This window comes from Carassius gibelio, chromosome A4, assembly GCF_023724105.1.
Source record: "Carassius gibelio isolate Cgi1373 ecotype wild population from Czech Republic chromosome A4, carGib1.2-hapl.c, whole genome shotgun sequence".
NCBI lineage: Eukaryota > Metazoa > Chordata > Actinopteri > Cypriniformes > Cyprinidae > Carassius > Carassius gibelio.
The window spans coordinates 86,234-112,128 of NC_068374.1; the positions used below are offsets into that span (position 1 = coordinate 86,234).

The 25,895-nt window shown below is 37.5% G+C and overlaps 2 protein-coding genes across 3 annotated transcripts in view; both read right to left on the minus strand.

Moving 5' to 3' along the window:
- Positions 1 to 215: 215 nt before the first annotated feature.
- LOC127966565 (gastrula zinc finger protein XlCGF57.1-like) overlaps positions 216 to 25,895 on the minus strand; it is a 164,763-nt gene continuing 139,083 nt past the window's right edge. The window contains exons 1-2 of one of the 2 annotated variants that reach the window (XM_052567666.1): positions 8,815 to 9,127; positions 216 to 2,249 (exon numbers count right to left, since the gene is read on the minus strand). In XM_052567666.1, coding sequence (XP_052423626.1) covers positions 799 to 2,249; positions 8,815 to 8,923 — 1,560 coding nt within the window. In that variant the 5' untranslated portion in view covers positions 8,924 to 9,127 and the 3' untranslated portion in view covers positions 216 to 798. Of the gene's footprint in view, positions 2,250 to 8,814; positions 9,128 to 25,895 lie in introns of those variants that run through there. The other variant, XM_052567674.1, reaches the window with a different exon arrangement.
- Positions 11,067 to 25,476, minus strand: LOC127966557 (uncharacterized). Its single transcript, XM_052567654.1, has 7 exons — positions 25,388 to 25,476; positions 24,885 to 24,953; positions 21,728 to 21,895; positions 17,492 to 19,493; positions 17,102 to 17,152; positions 13,059 to 13,142; positions 11,067 to 12,668 (listed from the first exon to the last, which is right to left on the minus strand). Exons 1-7 carry the CDS (start codon positions 25,454 to 25,456, stop codon positions 12,451 to 12,453), a joined length of 2,661 nt encoding a protein of 886 aa, XP_052423614.1. The 5' UTR covers positions 25,457 to 25,476; the 3' UTR covers positions 11,067 to 12,450.

Sequence of the window (25,895 nt, forward strand, 5' to 3'; positions counted from 1 at the left end):
CCTAAAGATAACAGTAATCTGAATGGTTTAAACAAGAGAACTAAGTTTGACTCTCACTGGAAACTACACTGACACCATCATGTTGAATATGACCAATACAGTGTCATTTACCTTAGTAATTAAACCCACTCTCATCACCATAAGATACAAACTCACTTTGTCTTTAATAAAAAGGTTTATTCTTTGCAAAGAAGGTCAGACATCACACAGGAAACAGTTGCTGCAGAGTGTGACAAGGAAGGGAGGGTGATCCCCCGCCTTATATCTCTTTTCCAAGTCAAGCTTACAAACTCTCAGCAGCTGTACTTTTCCACACATAGAAAGAAAGTCAAAAACACGCTACTAAATCATTCTTATAAAGATCGGTTCCCCCTATATTTAAGACCTAGAGCTCTTAGGTCATGGACAGATGCCTTTGGGTCTCCCAGTTGTTCCCCCTCTCAGCCCAGCATGGCCCTGTGGATCTTTTGAAAGTCATACATCTAACCCCAAACCCATTTCTCACTGTGACTACACAGCACTTCTAAGAAAACACATGCAGTATATAATGTTTCAGAAACATATAAGGTCATGCAAAATCAATAGAAACACATTTTTCCATTACACGTTAAATCAAGACACATCAGTAAATCTTAAACACATTCTTACATCTGTTTTCCCACAACACCCAGCCATAAAACAATAGTAAGGCGTTTTACAAACTTTCCCATGTTTCTTTGGCTATAATGCTTGTTCTTTTACTGTACTGATCACAGATACGTAAATGGATGTTGTCCACAGTGAGAATGCAGATGTAACTTAAGAGTGTGAAGCATGTGGCTTGACTCTATGGTGGATTTTCATGTGTCCTTTAAGGTGGTCTTTTTTTACAAAACTCTTCCCACATTGATCACTTGTGTGCGGTTTCTCTCCGCTGTGGATCATCATATGTGTCTTCAGGTTTGATATTTGGGCAAAGCTCTTTCCACACTGATCACATGTGTGTGGTTTCTCTCCAGTGTGGATCCTCATGTGTGTCTTAAGGTTTACATTGAATGTAAAACTCTTCCCACACTGATCACAGGAGTATGGCTTCTCTCTAGTGTGGGTTTTCATGTGAATCTTCAGGTTTGATTTCTGTGCAAAACTCTTCCCGCACTGATCACATGCGTGCGGCTTTTCTCCAGTGTGGATCCTCTCATGTATTTTCAGATATCCTGGCCAATCAAATCTCTGGTCACAGTGTGAACACTTGTAAGGCCTTCCTCTAATGTGAACTGGCTGGTGCTTTCTCAGGTCACCGGCAGTAATAAAGCACTTCCCACAATCAAAGCACATGTGATCCTTCACACCATTGTGTCTTTTCTGGTGTCCTTTTAATACACTCAGCAAACTAAAATGCTTTCCACACAAAGAACACATGTGAGGCTTTTCTTTTGTATGAAATTTCAGGTGGACACTTAGGCCTGAAGCTGATGCAAATGTTTTCCTGCACTGATCACAGTAAAATGGTCTTTCTCCAGAATGCGAACGCAGATGTAATTTAAGAGTGCTTGCATCTCTGAAACTCTTGCCACACTGATCACATGGGTACGGCTTCACTCCAGTGTGGATCTGCATGTGAACAGTAAGGGCTCCTTTTTGTGCAAAACTCTGTCCACATTGATCACACGTGTGTGGCTTCTCTCCAGTGTGGATCCTCATGTGATGCTTAAGGTGTTCTTTTCGTGTGAAACTCTTCCCGCACTGATCACATGTGTGTGGCCTCTCTCCAGTGTGGATTGTCATGTGTTTCTTCAGGTTTCCTTTTCGTGAAAAACTCATCCCACACTGGTCACATGTGTGTGATTTCTCTCCGGTGTGGATTGTCATGTGTTTCTTCAGGTTTCCTTTATGTGCAAAACTCATCCCGCACTGGTCACATGAGTGTGATTTCTCTCCAGTGTGGATTGTCATGTGATGCTTAAGGTGTTCTTTTCGTGTGAAACTCTTTCCACACTGATCACATGTGTGCTGTTTCTCTCCAGTGTGGATTTTCATGTGCTCCTTAAGGCTACTTTTTTGTGTGAAACTCTTCCCACACTGATCACACGTGTGCATCTTCTCTCCACTATTAACCCTCATGTGACTTTTTTTGTTTGGGAATCTGTTTTCAGTCCGAGGGCAAGAACTTTTGGCTCCCCTAACAGACTTTTCTCCAGTTTTGACATGTTGATTTTTCTCCTCTCCTTCACTCAGTTCTTCACTCTCCTCAATCTGTTCCATTAAGTCTAAAACATAAAAATAAAAAGTTTTATTTTCATCCATGTATTCTCCAAACAGCTCATGGGGGGTTTTATTTTCTGTAAGTCATCATTAACTTTAAAGGGGATTGAAAAAGTAAACTCAGATGTAACACCAGAATATCTTGTAATCCAATAGTTCAGTAATTTTTTATTAAACAATTGTGTGTTTTTAATAAACAATTGTGTCCCTGGAATTTTTCGTGAATTAGGCATACTGATCAGTTGTTATTTTTAAAACAATACAGGTACAAATCCTTATTTTAAAATGAATGAGGACCATTTAAATAAGCCATTTTAGCCTTAGCACTGACCCACTGAATCTTGATCCAATCTCAGCTTTTAAACAAAATGTAGTGAAAGTGAAAGTTTCCCAACACTGTTCCTGGAGGCACACGAACACTACACATTTTCCAACTTTTCCTAATCAAACACAGCTAAATCAACTATTCAGCTCGTTAGTAGAGACTCCAGGACCAGAAATATATAGGTCAGATAAGGGAGGGTTGCCCTGCATCTCAATGTGGCTACTTATATTATGCCCTTAAAGTATGTACTCTTTTAGTGATGAAAAAGTACACTTTTGAGTGTGTAGTAGAAGACTAGGCAAGCTTTGGGACATACTATCATGTCACACAATTGCGTCTTTAAAGGAGCACCCTGTCACTGTAAACTGGCCTGTCAATCATCTCGTCACAGTTAACATCCTCCACATTTAATTTAATTTAGCATCCTACAATACTGGAGAGAAAAGAAGTAGCTAGTTGATCTGCCAGTCGTGATTTGATCACGACTGATCTGCTCCTCTTTCATGAAGAGAAGTCTGATCATATTTTCTGCATAATGAAGCATTTAAAAGTTAACGACCAAATGGATGTTTATAAAAGTTCACACTGCTGTTGCAGATGAAATAACACAGATAACAATAAATAAATATTTTTCACCAGGTTAAATGTTGATTATTATGCCGTGTTCCAGTAACCCATGTTTTTCCAACCTTCTAGCCGTGAAAATACACTGGAACGGCAGTCAAACCCGTGACTTCCCACCCATAAGCTCATACTAGATCAATGTACAGTAGGTGGACAACCTAAATGGGGATTACCGCCGCGGGCGTTAACTGTAATTCAGTCGCGTGTTAAAATTATTCGTGAAACTACCGGCAGGTGGCGCAAAGGGACGGATTGCGAAATGAATGTAATTGTAATCGCCATGCTGTTAACTGTATATCAGTCGCGTTTTAAAATAACTTGTGAAACTACCGCCAGGTGGCGCAAAGGGACAGATTGCGAAATTAATGTAATTGTAAAATGAGATAAAAGAAGGAAGTAAAACAACAATAACATTATGATATAACATTGTAACATCTTTAAAAAATATTAAAACATTTACACTGAGTTAATTCCAAATGTAGGATAGTCTTAGGTTACAGTCTACTCATAAAAAAATTTAAAGAAGACCTTAACACAAAGGATCATATGCATTCATTTTCATTTCGGTTCATTCTTGGTTTTAAAAAAATCTTCAGGTTTCATATGCAGAGCGAAATGAGAACGGTCCAGCATTTAGCAATAATTATTATTAACTCTGTTATTATTCTTGATCTTTTCAAACTACTAAAAGTTTTCATTTTTGAATTATGCCTTATGTGAGAACAAAAATTTAGTATTTTCTGTTTCAGCTGTTTGATCGCGCTGTTGTATCGTGCACATATTCAATGGAAACAGCAGTCGTTAACCAGACATTCAGTGTTAGCAGCGATCCACTTACTCCACATATTGTTAATTATGATTTTTTTTTCCATTGATACTGAAACGCGTGAACTACAAAGCCTATTTTACCTCACGAATAATACTTAAGCTTCAAATGGGCAACATCACGAATATGGAAACGGATTTATCACGAGTGAAGGAAAGAGAAAGCCAAACCTGACCTTATGCTTAGCTTTAAATTATTATTATTTTTTGTTTGTTTATAGCTAAGCCTATATTATTATATACTACAATTATATTTATTGCTTACAATGATATATTTTTAATTCTTGTTTTGTTCTGATATTATTGTTAAATTTAAAGGATTTGTTGTAAAGTGATATCCTGTTTGTACATGATAACATTATTAGGCCAGCAGTTCACTGCTCAGCTGTGGACAATTTAAAAATGTGTGATATAAAGGTTGCTGTCCCATTTTATACAGGAGTTGTTCATGTAAAAAATTGAATTATATTGTTAGTTCTAATTATATTATTAACACAAGTTCATTTAGGCTATTTAACAAGCACTGTGACATTTTATCCTTTTTTACTTATAAACTCCTTGAGATTTTAAAGATAGTTCAATAGTATTTAAATTCAAGTTTAAAAATAGGTTTTAACTGCTTAAATTATTTCTATATGAATTAGTAATATGTTATCATGAAATCAAAAATTTTATCATAAAAAAAAAGTCATTAAAAAAATACCATCGGCCTGAGTAAATTTGACCATTATAGACTGGTTCTCTCTCTCCCTCTCTCTCTCTTTCTCTCTCTCTCTCTCTCTATTTAACAGCATTATCTCAATGAAATACGTCTTCCTTCCATTAGAATGAATGTTTTCCTGCTTGCTAAATGTTGGGCTCATGATCAATAAGTTTGCCTCAATCTGATTCAGTAAAGTCAAACTGCAGTCAGTGAAGCCTCGGAGACCCGCGGGCTGTGAGGCGGGAACAAAGGACTCCGCTTGGTCTTAAAGCCTTCCGCAAACACCCACGATCACAAATAACAATGATTTTCGTAAAATAATGATTAATTATTAATTGATGATTTGTTATTATCATTATGGTATTGTAAAAATAATAATATGGGCTGCGAGAAAATAATGAATACAAAGAGTAGTGCTGCTGAGTGCAGGCATGTTTCAGCCCAGTAAAGGCGGGCGTACACGGTGCGAATTCGGATGGTCTGAAGATCGTATGTCCATGCACACGGCACGAGTGAGTTTATCTGAAAATCGTACGGATGAGATGATATACGACACGATTTTACAACCTGCGAATTCCAGAAGCAATCGCACGAAGTTGATAGACGTGTTCGACTTGAAGCAGCGCTGCACGCACAGAAGGATCACTGTATGACATTACCGCGAGAGCGATATGAGAGCACACATATCCAATGCATTCGAATCACTCTCGCGGTACTTTGATGTCATACAGGTGATCATTCTGTGCGTGCAGCGGTGCTTCAAGTGGAACGCACCTAATATAACTGCTCTCCCTCTCTGATAACTGCAAATAAAATATTGATACGAGCCGTTACGGTTTCATACACGTACAGGTTATTTTTCAGCAATAGGAAACCGGGACGTTTGGTTACCCTGTGTGTGTGTTCTTGTATATGGTTTATAAATATCTGAAATGGGTATTAAAATGTAAACATGGTTTGTGATGACAATTACTGTGCCCTCGTAAACCAAATGACTTAAAAAAAATACTATACAGTGTTTAATAGAAATTTTAAACATGCATTTTTCGTGATGGATAGAGGTAGTGTATGGGGATATACAGTATAGAATACCGTTACGTTTATGGCGAGTCCCTGTAAACTACATATGCGTGTGTGAGCGAGAGAGGGAGAGAGAACTAAAAAGGCATTGGAATACGTTGCTAGAAACATCATACAGCACTCGCTGTTCCTGACAGACTTCAGCTGTGTGATGTCATCAAGTTTAGACACTTTTTCGCACGACAACTCTCACGTCCGGTGTAGACACAGACAGTGTCTGCTCTATTTACAAATAAGTTATATAAGAACCAAAAAAAAAAAATCCTAAACCAGCGGCATAACGAGATGGAATTATATTTACACTTGCTCTGTCCTCCATCCATGACAAGTTTTAATCTGAACAGATCTTAACGCTGAGTTGATGGTTAGATGCATGATGGGCTAGTATTAACAAAATATAAAATAGTAATATTATCGTAATAGTATGATAATGATAATAGTATCATCTTGTCTCAGTTATAAATGTATAATTAGATTAAAACTTGTTTTGAAAAATTTCTTTGTCATTTGAATATTGATTTTAAAATCGATTTAAATCATAAATCAGATTTTTTTAGGCCATATGCCATCGACCAGCACTAAAAGCAAGTAAAGAAGGCTCCCTTTAAAATCACTTATGTTGTCAGTTAATGAAGCTCTTTTATACGTTGTGTGTATCATGTTGATTATAATGAGAGAACTTGAGTTTAATCATGAGGACAGTTTATTAATCCGTCCAGTCTTTAGAGTTTCAAAGATTTAGCTAAATCATGCAGGTTTAATTTAATTTGTTTGTTGTTTTAGGCTAATAATAATTAATGTGAACAAAATTATACAGCGCTTCACGTTTAAACATGCAACAATTTCTTAATCAGTTTACAAACAAATGTATTTTTGCCAGGAAGTTATCTGTCAAAATAAAGGAAAGGTAACGAATAACAAAAATGCATGTTGTTTTATTAAAGGAATTTAAAAATATAAATTTAAATATAGGCATAATATATTAAAATATTGGCATTGCATATTAATCCATATAGCCTACCCCCCTAAAATAGGCTACCACTTTTAATGCTCCGATGCAAAGTAAACCACAATTTCTTTTGAATAATATAACACATAATTCATGTAATATACTGCACACCTTTTAAATGTGTCCAATCTAAAATATGGTTTAATACCATGTAGCTTAGAGAAAATATAAGCACAGGCTCAGGCATAGGCTTGACATTTATCCTGCTTGAATTTGTTCTAAGAAATAACTTCATAAGTACTGTGGCGATGTAAAGAAAATCCTCCCCTTCCATGCCCATATCGGGATGTAGAACAATTAAGTCAAAATTATGAAAAGGAAAAATCGCTTGGAATAAGGGGGGAAATGGTAAACGCGAACGCCAAGTGGCAGGTGAGCAAACCAAACAATGGACACGAGTCATAACTGAGGAGTTGATCGGCGGGAGTGAGACGCACGCTGTATTAGGTCAGGGTGAGTGCGGAAATAAAGATTCACCAGGCTGCAGAGAGAGAGTGTAACGAACTGCTGAAGGAACTCACAAGATCGTCATTCCGTTGGGTTTTGCTAATCCGGAGAAAACGCTGCCTCCCAAGGATCTTTTCCCTGCCAGACATGGTCAGCGATATTGCACACACGCGCACACACACACTAACGCACTTCATCGCACGCACTTCATCCACACATTCGCGAGTCGCTTTGAGTGACCGATTTATTTATATTACTGACTTTTATTTAATTTCCCTTTCAGTATATCTATGACTTTGGTTGCTCGAGAAAAAATATATACTAATCCTGTGTTTTTAATCCTGTCTGATCTTGTTTACTTTGATGTCTAAGTTCATTTAATTATGCCTGTATGAAAACATTGTCGTTTCAATTGTTGATTTTTAATTTATTTATTTTTTTTTATTATTATTGTTCGTTTTTGTTTTTGTTCCTTTCCTCCTGATTATATGGGGTTTTTGATTTGTGTCCAGAATTGTGTATAAAGAAGGGAAAAATATATATCAATGAATTCTTTTGAACTGCAAGTTGTTGTTTGTCTTCTATTAACTAACGTACAAGCAACCCATGTAGTTTTTGTGTAACTGTGGTTTTGAAAATCTCCCTGGGTTATCACGGTATTTTGAAATTTATTTCGTGACAGGCCAAAATCCTGTCTGGCGCCCGAACTATGAAATAGATAGTTTCCAAAAGGTCACTAGGGCGCACCACTGTTACAGTACCAAACTTTCATCTGTGAATATTGCATATTAAATATATTAAAGATTTTAACTATAGTGTTTTTCTTTCATTTTCCGTGACTAAAGCCGTCAAATGTAACACATCATTGAGGCAAAACTGACATCTATTTGCGAAAATGTGCTGTGATGCACTTGTTTGATAACTTGTGGTTAAAGCGCCACTCAGCAGTCAAAGGCTGCAAATGCACTTTACAGACGCGGCGGCGGTAAAAGAAGCCTTTTGGATGTCTACCTACTGTACTCCCAGTTCCAAGCTCTGACGTCACATAGCACGCAAAACATCAATGGCAGCCCCTACAGATAACATTGCCTACGGATGCAGTGTTTATGCGAGTGGTACACATTGAAAAAAACTATTTTAGGACAATATAAATTTATTTTGCAATAAAATTATTAATCTAGTTACAATTCCTTGAGCTCAGGAAGTACTTCTGTTTTGACTGCATTCATTAACCCTATTACCAAAAATTTTAAAAAATAACCATGACTGACTTCTATAATTTCAATACAAGTAAATGTAACATTTTTGAAGCAGATATAGATGTAAATCAAATTCAGGAAATCTGGATTTTTCTCACGCCTCCTTTCCTTGACCATTTGTTGAAAATAAAAAAGTTTCAGTTTTAGACTCCAGTTTGTACCCAGTTCATAGAAAGTGTCCTGTTTATTACTTGACATTGTAAATAAATATGAAATAATATTTCACAAACTTTTTATACTACAAATTTGACTATAATTTTCATTAATCATTAATGACTGTTCAAAAATAAACACCAACCTCTTTGTTCTTCAGTCTCCGCGTTTTCCAATCTGCAGGATTCTGGATCACTCATGTTCTCAATGTTCAGCTCTACTTCCCTTCTAGGCTGATGGGAATATCCCAGCATTTATTGGAGAGTTGTTGTGGGAGGAGCTTCAGTGAAGGTGAGTTGCTGTAGGAGGAGCTTCAGTGAAGGTGAGTTGCTGTGGGAAGAGCTTCAGTGAAGGTGAGTTGTTGTGGGAGGAGCTTCAGTGAAGGTGAGTTGCTGTGGGAGGAGCTTCAGTTAAGGTGAGATGTTGTGGGAGGAGCTTCCAGCAGTGTGGCAGGAATAGCAAATCTGCTAAAATCCAAAATAATCAGTTAATAATGTTTTCATTATTTCACAGATTTTAAAGCATTTTGAGTTTTGTGTTCACATTTTCAAAGACGGATAGATAAAAGTAAAAGTTCACTTTTTAAGAGTTTTTATTTATTTATTTGCGAGTCGATCTAATATAAACATTAATCTTTTCATTCGTTTATCTATCATAAGAACAAACTAACAAAGAAATGGATGAATACACATGCATAAATAAAATAAATGAAATATAAAAATTACATTAATAAAACAGAAGTACAAAATAGCAAAGATTTCTTGTTCAATTTGGTGAACTGTGGTTGGTTTCAGTCTGTTTCCACCAATGTAATGAGCTTTAAGTGGCAGTTTACAGGTGATCTAAAGATATCAGCGTCATGAATGAGGAGAAAACAGGAACTATTAACATGAAATCAGCACTCCTGAAAAGATTTACATGATCATCAGCAGAGATTTCATTTTATTCACTTTATTTAATAGTTAAGAAACAGCTACTCTATACTTCATTATTATTTATAACAACATGAGACATAAAAATATGTGTCAAAACATATACAAACAAACTCAGAACAAATGACCATGGTTACAGTATTTCTCTGCCTACCGTTTGTCTCCATTCAATTCATCAATTCACACGGAAAAATAAAAACCTTGTTACAATATTTTAAACTAAATATCGTAAAACATTATTGCCCATATTGTACAGCTTCACCACTTAAAACACAGGGGAAGATGCCCCATTATTAAATAAGTGTGCATTTACTCTTAAGTTGTAACATCATTAGATATAATAGCATTAGCTAATAAGTTATTATGGAAAATAAAAAGGAACATTTTCTCATTTACTTGTCATAGCACATGTACTTACAAAAAATTAAGTCACCTTTAATATCGTTCTTATTAATATTTATATGTGTCAATAATTAACATGTCATTGATATAATGTAATAAATCAACTATTCTATTTAAAATTTTGTTTTGACAATTTAGATGAATAATCTAACAACCAATGGCAGTCTGAAAGGTAAATATATTCTATTAATATTTACATATTAGCTTAAAATCAAAAATTATGATGTGGGGCAGAGGGTTTATGAAAAGTCACAGTTATCTTGCCCTTCTCTAAAATCAATGTGTACAGATTGTTTGTTGGTGCATGATTGTCCATTTTACGATCTTGTTTCTGATGCGTTGTTTGTAAAGAAGGCTGACAAATAACACACAATGACCATACTTAAATAAATACATATTCCAATCCATTTACTGACTCCTTTTTGATTCAAAAATTCAAACAGCAACAAACGATAATTAAAAAAATTGCATCGTGGCTGGTCATGATGCCAATTCAAAAACATAAATACCTGTTATTATGAAGAAAGAACACTACACAACTGAAAATGGCTCCTACAACATGATGCATCTCTTAAACCTGCACTTTACCGATTTTAATATCAATCAATCAATGCTTTTTTCCCCTTGTTTTCATTTTCTGCAGTAAATGTAACACCAGCAGTGCTAATGACATTATAATACCTAAACATTTGAAAAAAAATGAAAATCTGTCATAAAATACTCAGGGTGCTCTAAACTGCATGAAGTTCTTTCTTCTGCTGAACACAAAACATACTGTGGATGTGGATAACTAAACCGCTGCTGGTCCTCAGTAACATTCTTCAAATATTCCTGAGCAGCTGAAAATGAATAATTCAATAAAAATAATAGTTTGAGCATAATGTAAATAGACTTACGTTTTTCAGGGTGGTTGAGAAATCACGTCTGTACACAATGACAGTGGAGCTACGAATAAAACTATGTGAATAGTTTTAAGTTGAAATATTAAATCTCTGAGAACTGCAGAGAGCTTTTCACACGTCTGGCTCACGGAGTGAAAACAGAGGAGTGGACCAGCACACACACACACACACGCACACACATACTTGTTTTTGTGCATTGTGGGGGTCACCTGTCAGTATTGCTACATAGTGGGGACCACCCATTCCTATGATCTTACAGACCTAAAAAAAATTATTTGACAAAAGCTAAAAAGCCTGTTTCAAAGTATCACTGCAGATTACAAATATTTCACTATAAAAATTACAAACCTGACACAGTGGTCACTTGTGGGGACCTTTCAGGTATTGAGTATATCTGGGGTCCGGCTAACACACAACCAGTTTTTGGTCATTGTGGGGACTGGACTCACACACTAAACACCAGTTTTTGGTCATTGTGGGGATCGTATCTAAACACACTCAACACCAGTTTTTGGTCATTGTGGGGACTATAAACACACACTCAACACCAGTTTTTGGTCATTGTGGGGATCGTATCTAAACACACTCAACACCAGTTTTTGGTCATTGTGGGGATCGTATCTAAACACACTCAACACCAGTTTTTGGTCATTGTGGGGATCGTATCTAAACACACTCAACACCAGTTTTTGGTCATTGTGGGGACTATAAACACACACTCAACACCAGTTTTTGGTCATTGTGGGGACTATAAACACACACTCAACACCAGTTTTTGGTCATTGTGGGGATCGTATCTAAACACACTCAACACCAGTTTTTGGTCATTGTGGGGATCGTATCTAAACACACTCAACACCAGTTTTTGGTCATTGTGGGGATCGTATCTAAACACACTCAACACCAGTTTTTGGTCATTGTGGGGACTGGACTCACACACAAAAGAGAATCTGCGTACTTTAGACAGAAAAGGAGCTACAATCTGCTCCATGCTTTAATTGATTTTGGAGATGTTTGTTTTAGATGTAGAAACAAAATTAACTTAGTACTTTTAAAGGTTTAGTAAAAAAAAAAAGTGTTATACAGTATATGACATACATTTTCAAAACTCATAACATTAGTACGTCAACAGTCAGGGTCAGAAACATTAGCATAAGTTTCAGTCGTCCACAAAAATTTGCAGAAATATTTCATAAAGATGTTCACAGTAAACACTAGTTGAATTAAAAAATATATATTAATAAAACCCTTCATGACAAACACTGCATTCTCAAGTTTTTGAAAACAAGTACAATAGAATGAAAATCTACCATGTCTGCATTTATAGAAAAACAATTCTACATTTGAAGCAGACAAGGATGAAAAAAAAGACTCCAGTCTAAAAGTTATTTAAAATGCCTTAATTTTCGAAAGAACAATCTACATTTCCAAACAATAACATGGAACTGATGGTCTATTGCGCTAACCATTTGACTATGGAAGCTTGTTTTAAAACTATAAAAGCTTGTTTCTACCAATGAACAATTCAGTCTGACAGTGTGTCAATTAATTTGGCAGATATTTTCTGTTTAGAGCGGAGATTCGATTTTTGATGTAAAATTTAAGTGTAGACCACTCTCTATTTTTAAGTGCAAGTGGTTCCGCCTCTTTACACCTCATGCAGTCTGCCTTTCCTGGAATTTTGTGATTGTTAATAAACCTCATCATATGCTTCTCCACAGCCTGTATCTCAAGTTTGTTCCAGGCCGTCTTCTTAACGTAACCTGTGGGGGGGGGGAGAGACACATTAGCATTTTACCCATGAGAAACACTTGCATCAACCTGAGTGGTATGGTACAGTTCAGCTCGGTACAGGTAAACCTGATCAGGCTTGTGTTTTCACTGACCTTACTTGTTAGGCGTGGTGTATGTGGGAAAGCATGAAATAGGCACAAACCTAACTTTTGTTAACGTCAGTTTTAATGAACAATAATAGCCACTATAAAGGTATAGGTACAAAGTATAGAGTCATATATAAGAAGAAATAAATAAAGCAAGCAAAGAATTCAGTCAAAGTAGGCTACGAAGTCAGCACTGTACTACGGTAAAATTCACTTTTTTTTCAGGACAATCGGCATTAAGTGAAGTATCATCATACCTAAGTATTATCATACCTCTCTTTTTTTTGGAGACTGGGTCTGCTAGAAGTGTGCCGTTCTCACAAACCGTGTGCTGTGATGATGATACTGTGGTGCACTCTGAAAGTAAAAATTAAGCCAGTCTTGAGTATTGACAAATCTCTGCAGCCAAAAAGACAGTCATCTCAAGAACACAAAGTTCCTGAGGTGCAATCAGGATCAGGTCAGAACAATATTGCCAAAATTTACGTCGCAATACATTTCTTAATTTCGGTCTATAAGATATAATTCCAATATCTATATTGATTTTGAAATGTGCAGTGCTCATGTTTATTCAACAAATTCAACCACGCAAATAAATAAATGTATGGGATAACGCAGCCTGTACCAAAATATCGTAAATGTGTTTAATAAATCAAATCAATTTTACTGAAAAAAATAAAAATAAAAATCACATACATACATATAGATAGATAGATAGATAGATTCATAGATAGAAATTGAATTATTGTCCAGCCCTGAGTATAGCGTTTCTCAATTTCAGTCCTGGGGACCCATCTACTAGAAGTTTTAGGTGTTATAGACATATCACCATTTAAATCAGCAGATTCAACTCAATTTTATATTACAAAAAAAAAAAAAAAAACTGAATAGGTGAAATAGTCTGGAAACAAATTCTTTCCATACTAAATTATTTTTTCCCATGCATATCCAGACCTGGAACCTGCCAGTTAAGTTATTCTTTTCTCTTTACGGTCCTCACCAGCATTTTGTCATATGTATATATAAAAGATCATTTTTGTGTTTATTTGGTATCATGCAATGTGTTTACTGGGTTTAAATAAAAAATAAACAGCATTATTTTCCACATATTTTATATTATTTTATCTCCTGTAAGCCCCGCCTTTCTGATACCGGTGGATTTGGTCTAAATTCAGAGCTGCAAGACACCGAGGTATGCTCCGATTGGCCAGCAATCCAGTGCATTGTGATTGCCCAAAGTCAAGCGTTTGACGGAAATGTTATGCCCCTTACAAAAAACATCCCCGCAAAAAACATTAAAAGCCATTTCAAATGAGGCTTTTGTTGTGTTAAGCGGGAACATAATTACTGTTTATGACTTATATTGTCTTTTTACACGTCGCGACGTAAACATAACAACATATCGGCATTTGTAATTGGAGAAACAAACCACAAGCACTTCGCGTTTAAATAGTAAAGTTAGGTAGCACATTATAAAATGTAACTTCCTGCCAGGATGTAAGAAGCGCCAGACTCTCTGTAATGTCTGTGTTGTCCATCAACAGTGTAAATATACCTCACTTGACTGACCACAGAATGATGAGGGTTTGCGGCCCGCTCAGAGCAGGGCGAGTTGGAGAGCGGTTAAATGCACAACCTGCCTTTCTCTCTCCCATTTTCAGAAAACAGTCCGTGTCACCGGCGCACATGACAACATACAGTGAAGAAATGATGATTACTTTCTCTGCGTATACATTTGGGTGGTTCGGTGCAAGTCACCCCCAAATGTTGACGTAGAGATGTGGGGGTGTGTTAGAACGGGCCATTTTAGGGGTGTGTGGCAGACTCCTAACTTTAATAAAGAATATCTCTTTGGATTTAAGACTTTAGTCTTCGTAACTTAACAGATGTTTTTTATGCACCAAGAGCTTGTAATACTCCAAAGAGAAAAGGAAAAATATAAAAGTTATTCTAGGACAGTGATCCTCAAATCTGGCTCGCGAGATCCAGTTTCCTGCAGAGTTTAGCTCCGACTCTAATTAAAACACACCTGCCTGTGATTTTCTAATGATCCTGAAGACACCGATTAGCAAACTCATGCGTGTTTGATTTGGGTTAGAGCTAAACTTTGCAGGAAAATGAATCTCGTGAGCCAGATTTGAGGATCAATGTTCTAGGACCACTTTCAAACATAACCATTTCATGACACTTTACTCACCCCAATTTCATCTAGGATGTGTATGTACTTCGGTCTTCAGTCGAAAAGAAATTTAGGTTTTTGATGGAAATATTTCTGTAACAGTTACTGGTCAGAGAGCAAGGTAAGTAAACAACGGCGAAGTTTATTTAACAACAGGAGAGCAAAGGAGCTGAGTGGAGATTGTTCAGGTGAGTATGCCAGCACTGAGATTTGTCTAGAGGATGATCCAGGAAATAATCTGATCTTTCTTGCTTTACAGGAGACTCGTAGAGACGGAGAGTGGAGACCAGGACTGACGGGAAACAGACACCTCGACTAGAGAATTGAGCTGGAGACGGAAGGGATCACTGAGGAAGGAGACAGGTGGCAAGTATCACAGGCAGGTAATAGCTTGCTTAGTCCACATCGAGTTTATGAGACTGGATAGTGAATGATTCTGAGGTATGTGCTTTTATGTTCAGCAAAGTGCTCATGGGCTGCAGGTGTGCATGATCAGGAGCCAGGTGAGTGCTGTGATGAGATGCAGAAGAAAGATGCTAATCTTGTGACAGTACTTCCCCTCCCGGAAGGCTCGTCCCGAGCTGTAATAAGCCCCGGGGCTGGTGCAGGGCAGGAATAGGATGGAGTAAAGGAGGACCTCCAGGTAAGTCGGGGAGCCATGACGGAGTAGGAGACCCAGGAGGCCATGGTGGATCAGGTTACTGGGGGGCCATGGCAGAGCAGGCAGCTCGACGATGATAATCTTGGCCCACAGCCCACCCACCCTTAACTCAGCCATGGCTATATAGCCCCCCAAAAAAATAATTGGGAAAGTCCAGGGTCTTAGGTTCATGGGGGCGCTGAGGAGGAGTGGGCTCTAGTGGGCGAAGATGACACTTAAGGAGAAGATGGCACTTAAGGACCCTCTAGAGGAGCGGAACTGGACGGGACCCGCGGAGGCTCTGGAGGAGGAGAACTGGACAGAACCAATGGAGCCAACGGAAATGAAGGCTCTGGGGTGAGGAGAGGAGCTGAGAACTCAGGGAGAAGTGTCAAATCCAGAATACCTACCTGTTTGCCTACAGGAACTAATGGGTGCTCAAGAGAAACAGGCACTAGGCTGAGCTCTGGGGAATCTGACACAGGGGAGGGCATTTGTAAGGTGCGGGCATCTTAATGTTATAAGGCCTTGCCATAGGACCTTATGGCGGCATTAATCTTGCTTTGGGCAGCGGCACAGGCTTTGCCACAGATGGCACTCAGCTTGAGTAAACCGTTGACGGCTACAGACTTGTGTTGGCCGCGGATGGTGGTGTTGGGCATGAGGGCGGGCTGAACAGCAGAGCCATGGAGAGTGATTCAGGACTTGAGGCACCGGCAGCTGGCAAATGCAAGCTCAGCTGGGGAACAGCAAGTGGAACAGAGTGCAACAGCATCCACGTGACGACTGTGGACGGGACTTCGCCTCATCCATGGTGAAGTCTAATCTGGCAAACCACAGCGCGAAGTTGATATAATTCTTCAATGACCAGCATGGATAAGCTCTCAGCATGACGAGATGGACATCTTCCTCCAAACCGCACCAGAATCCCTTCATTAAGGTAAGGTCATCACATGCGGCGAGTTGACCATAATTCACAAACTCCTGCACAAAATCATCTAGATCTCGGACTTCATGAAGGATAAAAACAGTTTATGAGACCGGACAGTGAATGATTCTCAGGTGTGTGCTTTTATGTGGGGCTTGATGAGTGAGTTAATTGGAGTGCTAATGGGGACAAGTGTACCTGACCAGGAGCCAGGTTTAGGCGAGTGCTGTGATAAGAAGAGGAAGAAACAGGCTGATCAATGGACTCCAGATGGTTGAGTTCTTGGCTTCAAAAGAGCTATAAACACTAAAACAAACAAACAAGCAAATATATATATAATTCGTGAACAGCATTTTGTTTTGTTCTCTCTCTGTGCTCTCAGTAATCACGCAATGCCGACGTGCTACATCATCCGCTTGAACTGCTGCCGGGTTTCAGAGTTGGCAGACGGGTATTTTGCAGACATTATATGAAGACCCTAAAGAATCAGTCCAACTCCGGAAAATGGGCATCCGATGTCCCATTATTTAGGCAAACATAAATTGAAACTGACATTATGTAATCATTACCTTTTGGACTAGAAGTGGACTCCTCCAAATCACTGTCCACTGTAACTTCCTCTAAAAGGTAGAAAATACAGAAATTAGGGGTGCACCGATCAAGATTGGCCGATCATTAATGCGTATCTCGTCAGTAAAGCCGGTTCTCTAATCAGCTGTAAATTGCACCAGGTGCGTGATATTTTGATACAGCGTTTATTTGCGCAGCTAGTCATTTAACAACGGCCTGGTGGAATTTACAGCTGATTAGAGAACCGGCTTTACTGACGAGATGCGCATTAATGATTGGCCGATATTGATTGGTGCACCCCTAACAGAAATATATTATTTAAAATACAAGGTAATGTTATTCAAAGCATTCCCAAAATCTGAACCCATGTTGTGTACGGTGTATAGTACCTTCTGGATCTATGTTGATTTCATTAAGATTTCGCCCTTTAAAGTCTGCCAAGCGTCCTTTTTCGAGGGCCAGAAGAATTTTACTAATTTTGGCCAGTTGGAGGGTGCCTTCGGGTAACCTGTAAAATTGACGATGAACTCGAATGTCATGGCCTAGAAAGTCTGCCAACTGATCTAACTCTGTGTTGCTAAGATTAAGAACTTCAGAAAGTGTCCCGATCTGTTTTCTCAACTTTGTTGATGTAAGAGTCTGAGGATTTTTTGCACTACATGCAACAGCAAATTCGCGAATGCAATCAGAGCCTCTGAAAAATGTCATTGCATACGGGCGTGCAAAGAGAAAAGGATTTTCATTTGGAATTCCACAGGTATTCCGATTTTCAAGAAGCAGGCTGATTGATTCTTGCATGGAAGGTGTGAGAAGCACGGGAACCTTTCTGCCTCTTTTGCCTCTAATTTCTACACGCTTGAAGTACTGACACAGTTTATTTTCTAAATCTGTGAGGGCCATGCTAATATCTGGATGAGCATCCGATTGGTTGCTGGAGATGTATGCAGACAATGGCATTTGTGACACTTCCCCTTCTCGTCTACGATTGAAAAGCATAACCTGAGTTAACGTGATCTTGGCCAGTTTTGCCCAGTGCTGAGATGATGGCTGTGTTAACAAGAGTTTGCGATGGGTCTTCTCTTGCTCGTCAAGATATATATGAAGGAGCTTAACATCTTCTGTGAATGGAAGTAATTGTGGGGAATTCCATTTTGCTTCCTCCAGTGTTCGCCGGGCTGTTGTAGAAATGTAATCGGGCCATCTGGACTTATAAAGCTGTTGAAAACTGTTCGCAATTTTTCCTGTCTTTTCATCTCCTCTAATAGTAGAGTGGCTCTCAATAAGCATTGCGATTTTGTTCAGACTCTGTCCAAGTTTCACAGCCACACTAGCCTTTTCAAATACATTGGTCTCTTCATTGTAGCCAGCAGCCCTTTTAACTGCATTGATGGTATGCATGAAGTTTGTGGGATGAATGAGCTCTTTAATAGATGTAAGGGGGGATACCTCTCTTGCACATATTAGGAGTCTTCCAAGCTCCCTCATCTTTTGGCGGATGTGTTCATGCATTTTAACTCTTGATCCATACTTGTTGTAAAGATGCTTTCCTAACTCTAAAATGCACCAGTCATTTCTAGTTTCAAGTGCCACTTGGTCCTGGTTCATGGAATTTAACAGTTTCCAAACACCATGAGTTACTCCTGGTGGGGGAGGTTGTGCAAAGCCACAAAGAACCTGGACACGGGTTTTTCCAGGTTTCGGCTTCTCATCACCAGGCTTGAATTTGCAAACCTTGACATGTCGCCACAAAGTTTTTTTTAAGAAGAGTCCTTTGCAGTAAATGCAGTGCATAAAACTTTCCCCCTCCAGGTTCTTTTTGGGCAGTTTCCGCGGAATCATCAGTCCTGCACCTGTATTAATAACAGTACTATTGTAAGCAAAGTTCCCTTTGTTACGTAGATACTCAAGTTGCATCCTCCTTTCTTTTGAGCCCTTTGGATGACTTAACGCTTTTGCTACCTCTACCTCATTTCTATGCTTTCGTTCCAGGTGTCTAGAAATTTTTGTAAAAGCACCTTCACAAAAAAAGCACTGTTGTTTTTTGCTGTACATTCTCAATCCACCTCTCTTTTTAATTACAGCTGGGATAACTACTGATGTTGCGCTGTCAAGAATGGAAGATGTGTCAGGAACTTTGGCTATGTCGTGGTTCTGGGAGCTCCCTAAGTCACCGCTGCTTTGAATACTGAACTTTTTGATTCTGTTCACAGCTGAACTGCTCCGGACTGGCAAAGTCTGTAACTTTTTTTCTTTACCCTTTGGTGAAGCAGTAAAGCTCATGCTACTATCTGATGTGTAACTCTCTGATGTATCAGGAATGTACTCTTCCTCACTAACAGATAACTCATCTTCGCTCGAAACATCCGAGTACTCCGCGATCTTCCCTCTAGCCTTGAAAGACAATGACCATTCAGTTAATTTAATCCTCTATCATAGGCTATTTTCCATTCTATTCTATTTACAGGGTTTCTGCAGGGTTTAATCAGTCAAATTTAAGACTTTTTAAGACCTTTTCATGACTATTAGGATTTGAATTTATGACCTACACGAATTACGATAAATAAATTCAGTCATTAAAATTCCTTTCAAAAGTATTTATTATTGACTTTTCATTGAAAGTAACAAGTTTTATTATTTGAAGAGTTATTCTATTATGTTTTAAGATTAAGAAACTGAAGCCTTCGCCTTCTTTTTCTTGAGTATCAAGAACACAGGAACACTTAACAATTGTAACATTGTAAATTAACAATTATTTTATGGCATTACTTTCCAAAATAAAAAGTGTTATTGGTGTTTGGTCACAGTATTCAACACCCAGAGGCAGGGTATATTTGGGGTCAGCGGTGAAGGTTGTACCAGTGCGCCCTGTTTGAAATTGTCTAATTTGTATGTATGTTTGTTTATTTTTATTTATTTTTGCTATTTACACAATGTTTAAGTTTTTTTTTTTTTTCAAGTTTGTAGGTGTCCAGGTACAGAAACCGAATAATTAAATTTAAAATAGCACTGGATAGTCTTCAATGTAAAAATTAAATATACAATCAAACCAAAATTTATTCAGACAGTTTAATTGCTATTGCTTCTAAAATGGTTATAAAATACGACAAGACTTTAGAGTTAAATTCGTCTTGATAATGTCATAACTTTGATAAAAATGTACGTAATGGATTACAATCAACCAAAACTACAGACAACTGTTACTGATAATATTTACACAACTATCAATACTTTGTTGACCAATTACCAACCAATGCATTTTGTTCAGACTGTGGTGTGAAAAGGTTGCATTAGCAATTCAGAAAAAAATGCATGGTGCTTTATAAGGTGCTGAATAATTTTTGATCCCAATTTTATATATAGATAGATAAAACATTTATATCTATTTCACTAGTAGTTCACTGTGAAGATTATTTGGGTCTAATATGTCACAGTTTGCTTAAAATTCTTATTAAAACTACAAAGTAATGCAGTCAAGGAGAGTGAGTGATTTTTCTTTCATTTTCTTGGATTAACATTACAGCAGCTAATAGCTAAATTAGGCGTGGTCACTTTAAGAGACGATGAACGCATCTTTTTCCTCAACTGTTTACTTTGACATATATATATACACATATATACACATATATATATATATATATATATATATATATATATATATATATACACACACACACACATACATATATATATATATATATATATATATATATATATATATATATACACACACACAAATAACTGAATATATTATAATTGAATATACAAATAACTGAAAAAAAAAAAAAAGTTTTTGAGCATACTTTCCAAGGCGGGTATTTTGATATATTTTGTAGGCTATGTATTTGTCGGCACAAGAGCAAAAAGAAGCAAATTCGGTGTACAAGTGTTTTTAGACGCCTTTCTCAGCGTGAACCCTGAACCCCTGAACACCGTGGTACTGAATTGGGCTCTTTCACGTCCTTTTGTTTGTTCAAAACTGTGATTAGTATTTGTTGGTTCATGTGCAGGAGGGACTGTCCGTGATACGCGGCTCTCTCTCTCTCTCTCCGCACCGAACACAGCGCGATAGTTACCAGCTAATCGGTTAACCTTTTCCGCGTCTTGTGTATGGATCGATGCTTGATACCGATTGTTAGTGACGGGCTTGAGCCAGCTGCTAAACGCACCGTCTCCGAACCATGGATCATTAAAGGTACATTTTACCATTGTGACAGCCAGGATGATTTCAATTAAGCTAAGCAGTGACTCAGTATGACACAGTATGTTCGGGGTTCGCGCGGGTTACTGTGAAAGTCCTTCTGACAAGTCTGTATGCTGCCGCATGGACCTTGTAGTTCTGGAACGCTGTGATACCAGTGTGATACCACCCAGATTCCTCATACAGAACTACAACAGGTCAAACAAATGAATGCCATTGCTGCTTTCGAGCATATTTTGATGGAAGAACAAATTAATGGACTAGCATATCAATTTAAGACGTGGCTAAATGTTTTTTTATGACATTGTATGGAAAATCCGGACGTTTTTATGACTTTTATGGCCTTAAATTCTTATGGTTAAATTTATGACTTTTTATGACCCCGCGGAAACCCTTTATTTAAGCTATTTAAATAATTAACACTTACTCTTGTGTTTTTTGCTCTTTTGGATGCTGTGGTACAAGCGGAATGTTGTTCACTCATTGCAAATGATGCATGATTCCGTCTGACGTCACGTTGAATGTCTTGGTCATCTTTACCATTTACACTCGAATTTTCAAAGAGATCATCCGAATCATCATGAATCACAGATCTCTAATAAAACAAACAAAAACATCAGAATGACAAGTTACAAATGTTCTAGAAAAAGTGTGTTTATCATAATGAAAAATAACTTTTGCCTTTTTTTACACTTTAATGTGTAAAATCTGTATCTATTAAATCAACATGTTAAATGCTCGATCAATGTCTATTAATTTAAAGCCCCCTTCCTCAAATCTTGCCCTGGAGGTCCAATGCGCTGCAGAGTTTAGCTCCAACCCTGATCAAAGTCACCAGCCTGTGATTTTCTAATGATCCCAAAGACAATCGCATACCTGCCAACCTTGAAGAAATTTTATGAGTACTACACCCCCCCCCCCCACACACACACACCGCGTGAACCTTACAGCCCACCGCCAATGTATGCTCCACCATTGCACACACATCTGTGAGAAACCTATGAGATACCTAACACTATAATACATATTATACACATAATATCCTTTCACCAATTAAGATTTATTATTTACTCCATAACATATACAAGTAGACCATAAATGTTATACAATTTCTGCAATCCCTCCGAACATTTTGTACTGGAGGCATAGGCCATGGAAACTTCTTCCACCTGAAAATATTGTCAGAAATAAAAGTAAACTGAGGACATTCTTTCTAAATAAATCAATCAAAAAATTTAATAAATGTGCAAAACCAGCAGTTATCAATATCAAAATCAGTTTGCTAAAAACAAACAACATTTTTTTAAATAATTTTTCATGCAAAGTGTTTAAACTTTTGCATTGTTTAACTTGTTAAAGGTTGCAGATTTGGCTTTTTTTAAGTAGTGCATCAGTGAAAGTCTCTTTGTAACAAATGCTTTCTTTGGAGGCAATCATGACTTTTCTTGTCACCAGAGAACTAAACATCTCTGTGCTCATATTAATAGATTATTATTAATGTTGAAAAGAGCTGAGAATATTTTTTTCAGGTTTTTACAGGGGAATTAATTGAAAGAACAGCATTGTTTGTTACATTTGTTACAGTTACATTTATTTGTTACATTTATATTATTTACATCAAGCTTTTGAATGGTATAGTATTGCATATTGTTATTGAAACTTCATAATGTTTCACTTGATTATACATTTAGTCAGGAATTATAGTTTGGAAAAAGTCTAACTAGTAAAATGTTTATACGTTATATGAAAACTAGTACAAGTATATAAATAAATAATAAGAGACTTACTCATGTTTATCATCTCCGCTGAATAAAGTGCTTCATTCTTTTTTTTCTGAGGAAATCCAAATCTCAAATGCTCAACCACATCACATTTTGGGGTGACTTATATCTTATTCCTCTCATCGCGAAGCAAATAGTAAAATAAAAATAAAAACTTTATTTAACATTAGAATCTGAATAGAGCGTTCAGCGCGGGGGCGTGGTCGAATTAGAAGATAATGGGAGATGTGAAAAACGGACAAGACATCGCGTTGTTTTCATATGGATTATTTTATCACATAATATTTGTTTTCGGCGGTACTTGTTTAGTTTAAAAGTAGACATTTCAGGCTTTCTATAGATATCTCTCTCGTGTCTCTTCGTTGAGTATTCACTGAGTTACACTTCATTTTAATGACGTGTTTGTACATGAAGATCACAGCAGACAAAGACTGAAGACAGCACACCTTGTTTGTTATCTTTATTTTATGTGCACAAGTTTTGTTGTTATTATGTCTGTATACAAATAAAAGTAGACCCTTTACAGATTAGATTTTGCGTAATTTAAGTTCTTTTCCTGGTTATCAGGAGAAAATGACTCATAACGCGTATACGCGTTAAACGACTCAAGAGGGTTGAACAGAACACTTCAAAACGAAAGAAAACAGACTGCTCTCTGCTTATCTACCGTTAATCCGTATGAAATGTGCATTTCTCTGGCGCGTTCACTACTGCGACTTTTTCGTCAACTTTATCTTTGCAGTCGACACGACATTGATACAGAAAACACTTGTTTATTAGTAATTATATTGATAAAATATTCATAATCATTACTTTTGCCGGTTCTTTGTGACAGCTTTTAGGTGCGTTATTGGAAGGGCCACCCTTTCATGTTAGCCTACATGAACGCGTGAACTGAACTGAGCTCGTCACAGCTGGACTGCTTGTTATGATGTCATGTCAAGGTCATTTTTAATGTCCATAAATTCAATTAGGCTAAACATAGCCTAACTGTTACCTTTATCTTACGTTAATCAGCACCTGGCCTGTCTAAAACCTTCTAGATTGCAAGCCATTCCACCACTTAACTGCCAACTAAGCTTGTGGATGGGAGGGGCAGGTGGGCGGTGGGTTAACATGCACCACTCTGATTGGCCGAAAGCTTTTCACTCCACTTACACGCTGTGGATCAGCGGCAGAATCAGCGTCATAGATTGCATAGAAACTGAAATCGGCAAAATGCGAGACGCAACAAAATGCGTACCTAAAGAGCAGCGAATCGTACTAGTGTACTTACGGGTCAAAATGCGTGCAGAGTACGAAAAATGCATACATGTTGGCAGGTCTGCATTCATTGGCATTGATTAGCATGCTCAGGTGTGTTTGATTAGAGTTAGATCTAAACTCTGCCGGAAAGTGGATCTTGAGGTCCAGATTTGAGGAACCCTGATTTAAAGGGATAGCTCCCCCAAAAATTCTATCATTAACATTACATATCCTCATGTTGTTGCAAACCCATAAGACCCTTATCCATCTTCAGAAAACAGATTAAATTTGAGCTTTTGCCTGCCATTCTAACTCCAGATGGAGGGAAAGATATCAAAAATATCTTCATGTTCTGAAGATTAACAAACGACTTATGGTTGTGAAACGATATTCACAATAGTAACTTGCATATAGAAAAAAGATTTTTAGGTGGTCCAAAAGATGGTGGTCTTTCAATGTTTATTTATCCTTTTAAATTTACTTCACACTATTCAGCTAAAAATAATTCAATTTAGGTGTGAGGCAGGTAAAAACAAATTAAGTAAATGTAAAATATACCTTTTTATAAGATGTCTTAATTTTAGAACACAAAACTTCATCTTCGGTGTCCGAGTAATCAACCAAAGGCTGTTAAAGACAAAAAAAGAAAGATAAATATGAAAATGAAGTGAAAGAGAGAAAATCTGTCAAACAGAGACAGACATAAAGACGGATACAGAGACAGACACAGATAGACAGACATACAGACAGAGAAAAAGACTGACACACAGACAGAGAAACAGAGAGAAAGAGACCGAAACAGACAGAGAAAGAGACTGAAACACAGAGAGAAAGAAACTGACACAGATAGACACAGACATACAGACAGAGAAAGAGACTGACACAGAGAAAAAGACTGACACAGACAGAGAAAGACTGACACAGACAGAGAAAAAGACAGAAAAAGACTGACACAGACAGAGAAACAGACAGAAAGAGACTGGCACAGACACAGACAGAGAAAGAGACTGACACAGGCAGATAAAGAGACTGACACAGACAGAGATAATAAATACACATACCTCAGCTGTGAATCGTGAAGTGCCTTCAGTAATTACAGAATCCTCAGAGCAGTTCTCTATAGCTGTCATGTTGTCATCATCCTTGCATGGAGGCTATAAGAAAGTTATTTAAAAAAATAGTTACAAGTCATCACTTATTACTTATTCACTGGAAATAGTGTGTAAGACTTTCTCAAGTCAATACCAAATATAACAAATTAATAGACAGATAAAGAGACTGACACAGACAGAGAAAGACACTGATACAGACAGAGAAAGAGACTGGCACAGACAGAGACTGACACAGACAGAGAAAGAGACTGGCACAGAAACACAAACATACAGACAGAGAAAGAGACTGACAGAGAAAAAGACTGACACAGACAGAGATAATAAATACACATACCTTAGCTGTGAATCGTGAAGTGCCTTCAGTAATTACAGAATCCTCAGAGCAGTTCTCTATTGCTGTCATGTTGTCATCATCCTTCCATGGAGGCTATAAGAAAGTTATTTAAAAAATAGCTAC

Bases quoted from the DNA above. Each gene is read 5' to 3' on its own strand.
- LOC127966557 (XM_052567654.1), bottom strand. From the start codon at position 25,456: ATGACAGCTATAGAGAACTGCTCTGAGGATTCTGTAATTACTGAAGGC. The intron at 19,494-21,727 runs GTAAGTGTTAAT...TTGTCTTTCAAG, and splicing joins AAAGAGCAAAAAACACAAGA to GCTAGAGGGAAGATCGCGGA. The intron at 13,143-17,101 runs GTAATGATTACA...TTTTACTTTCAG, and splicing joins GTCCACTTCTAGTCCAAAAG to AGTGCACCACAGTATCATCA.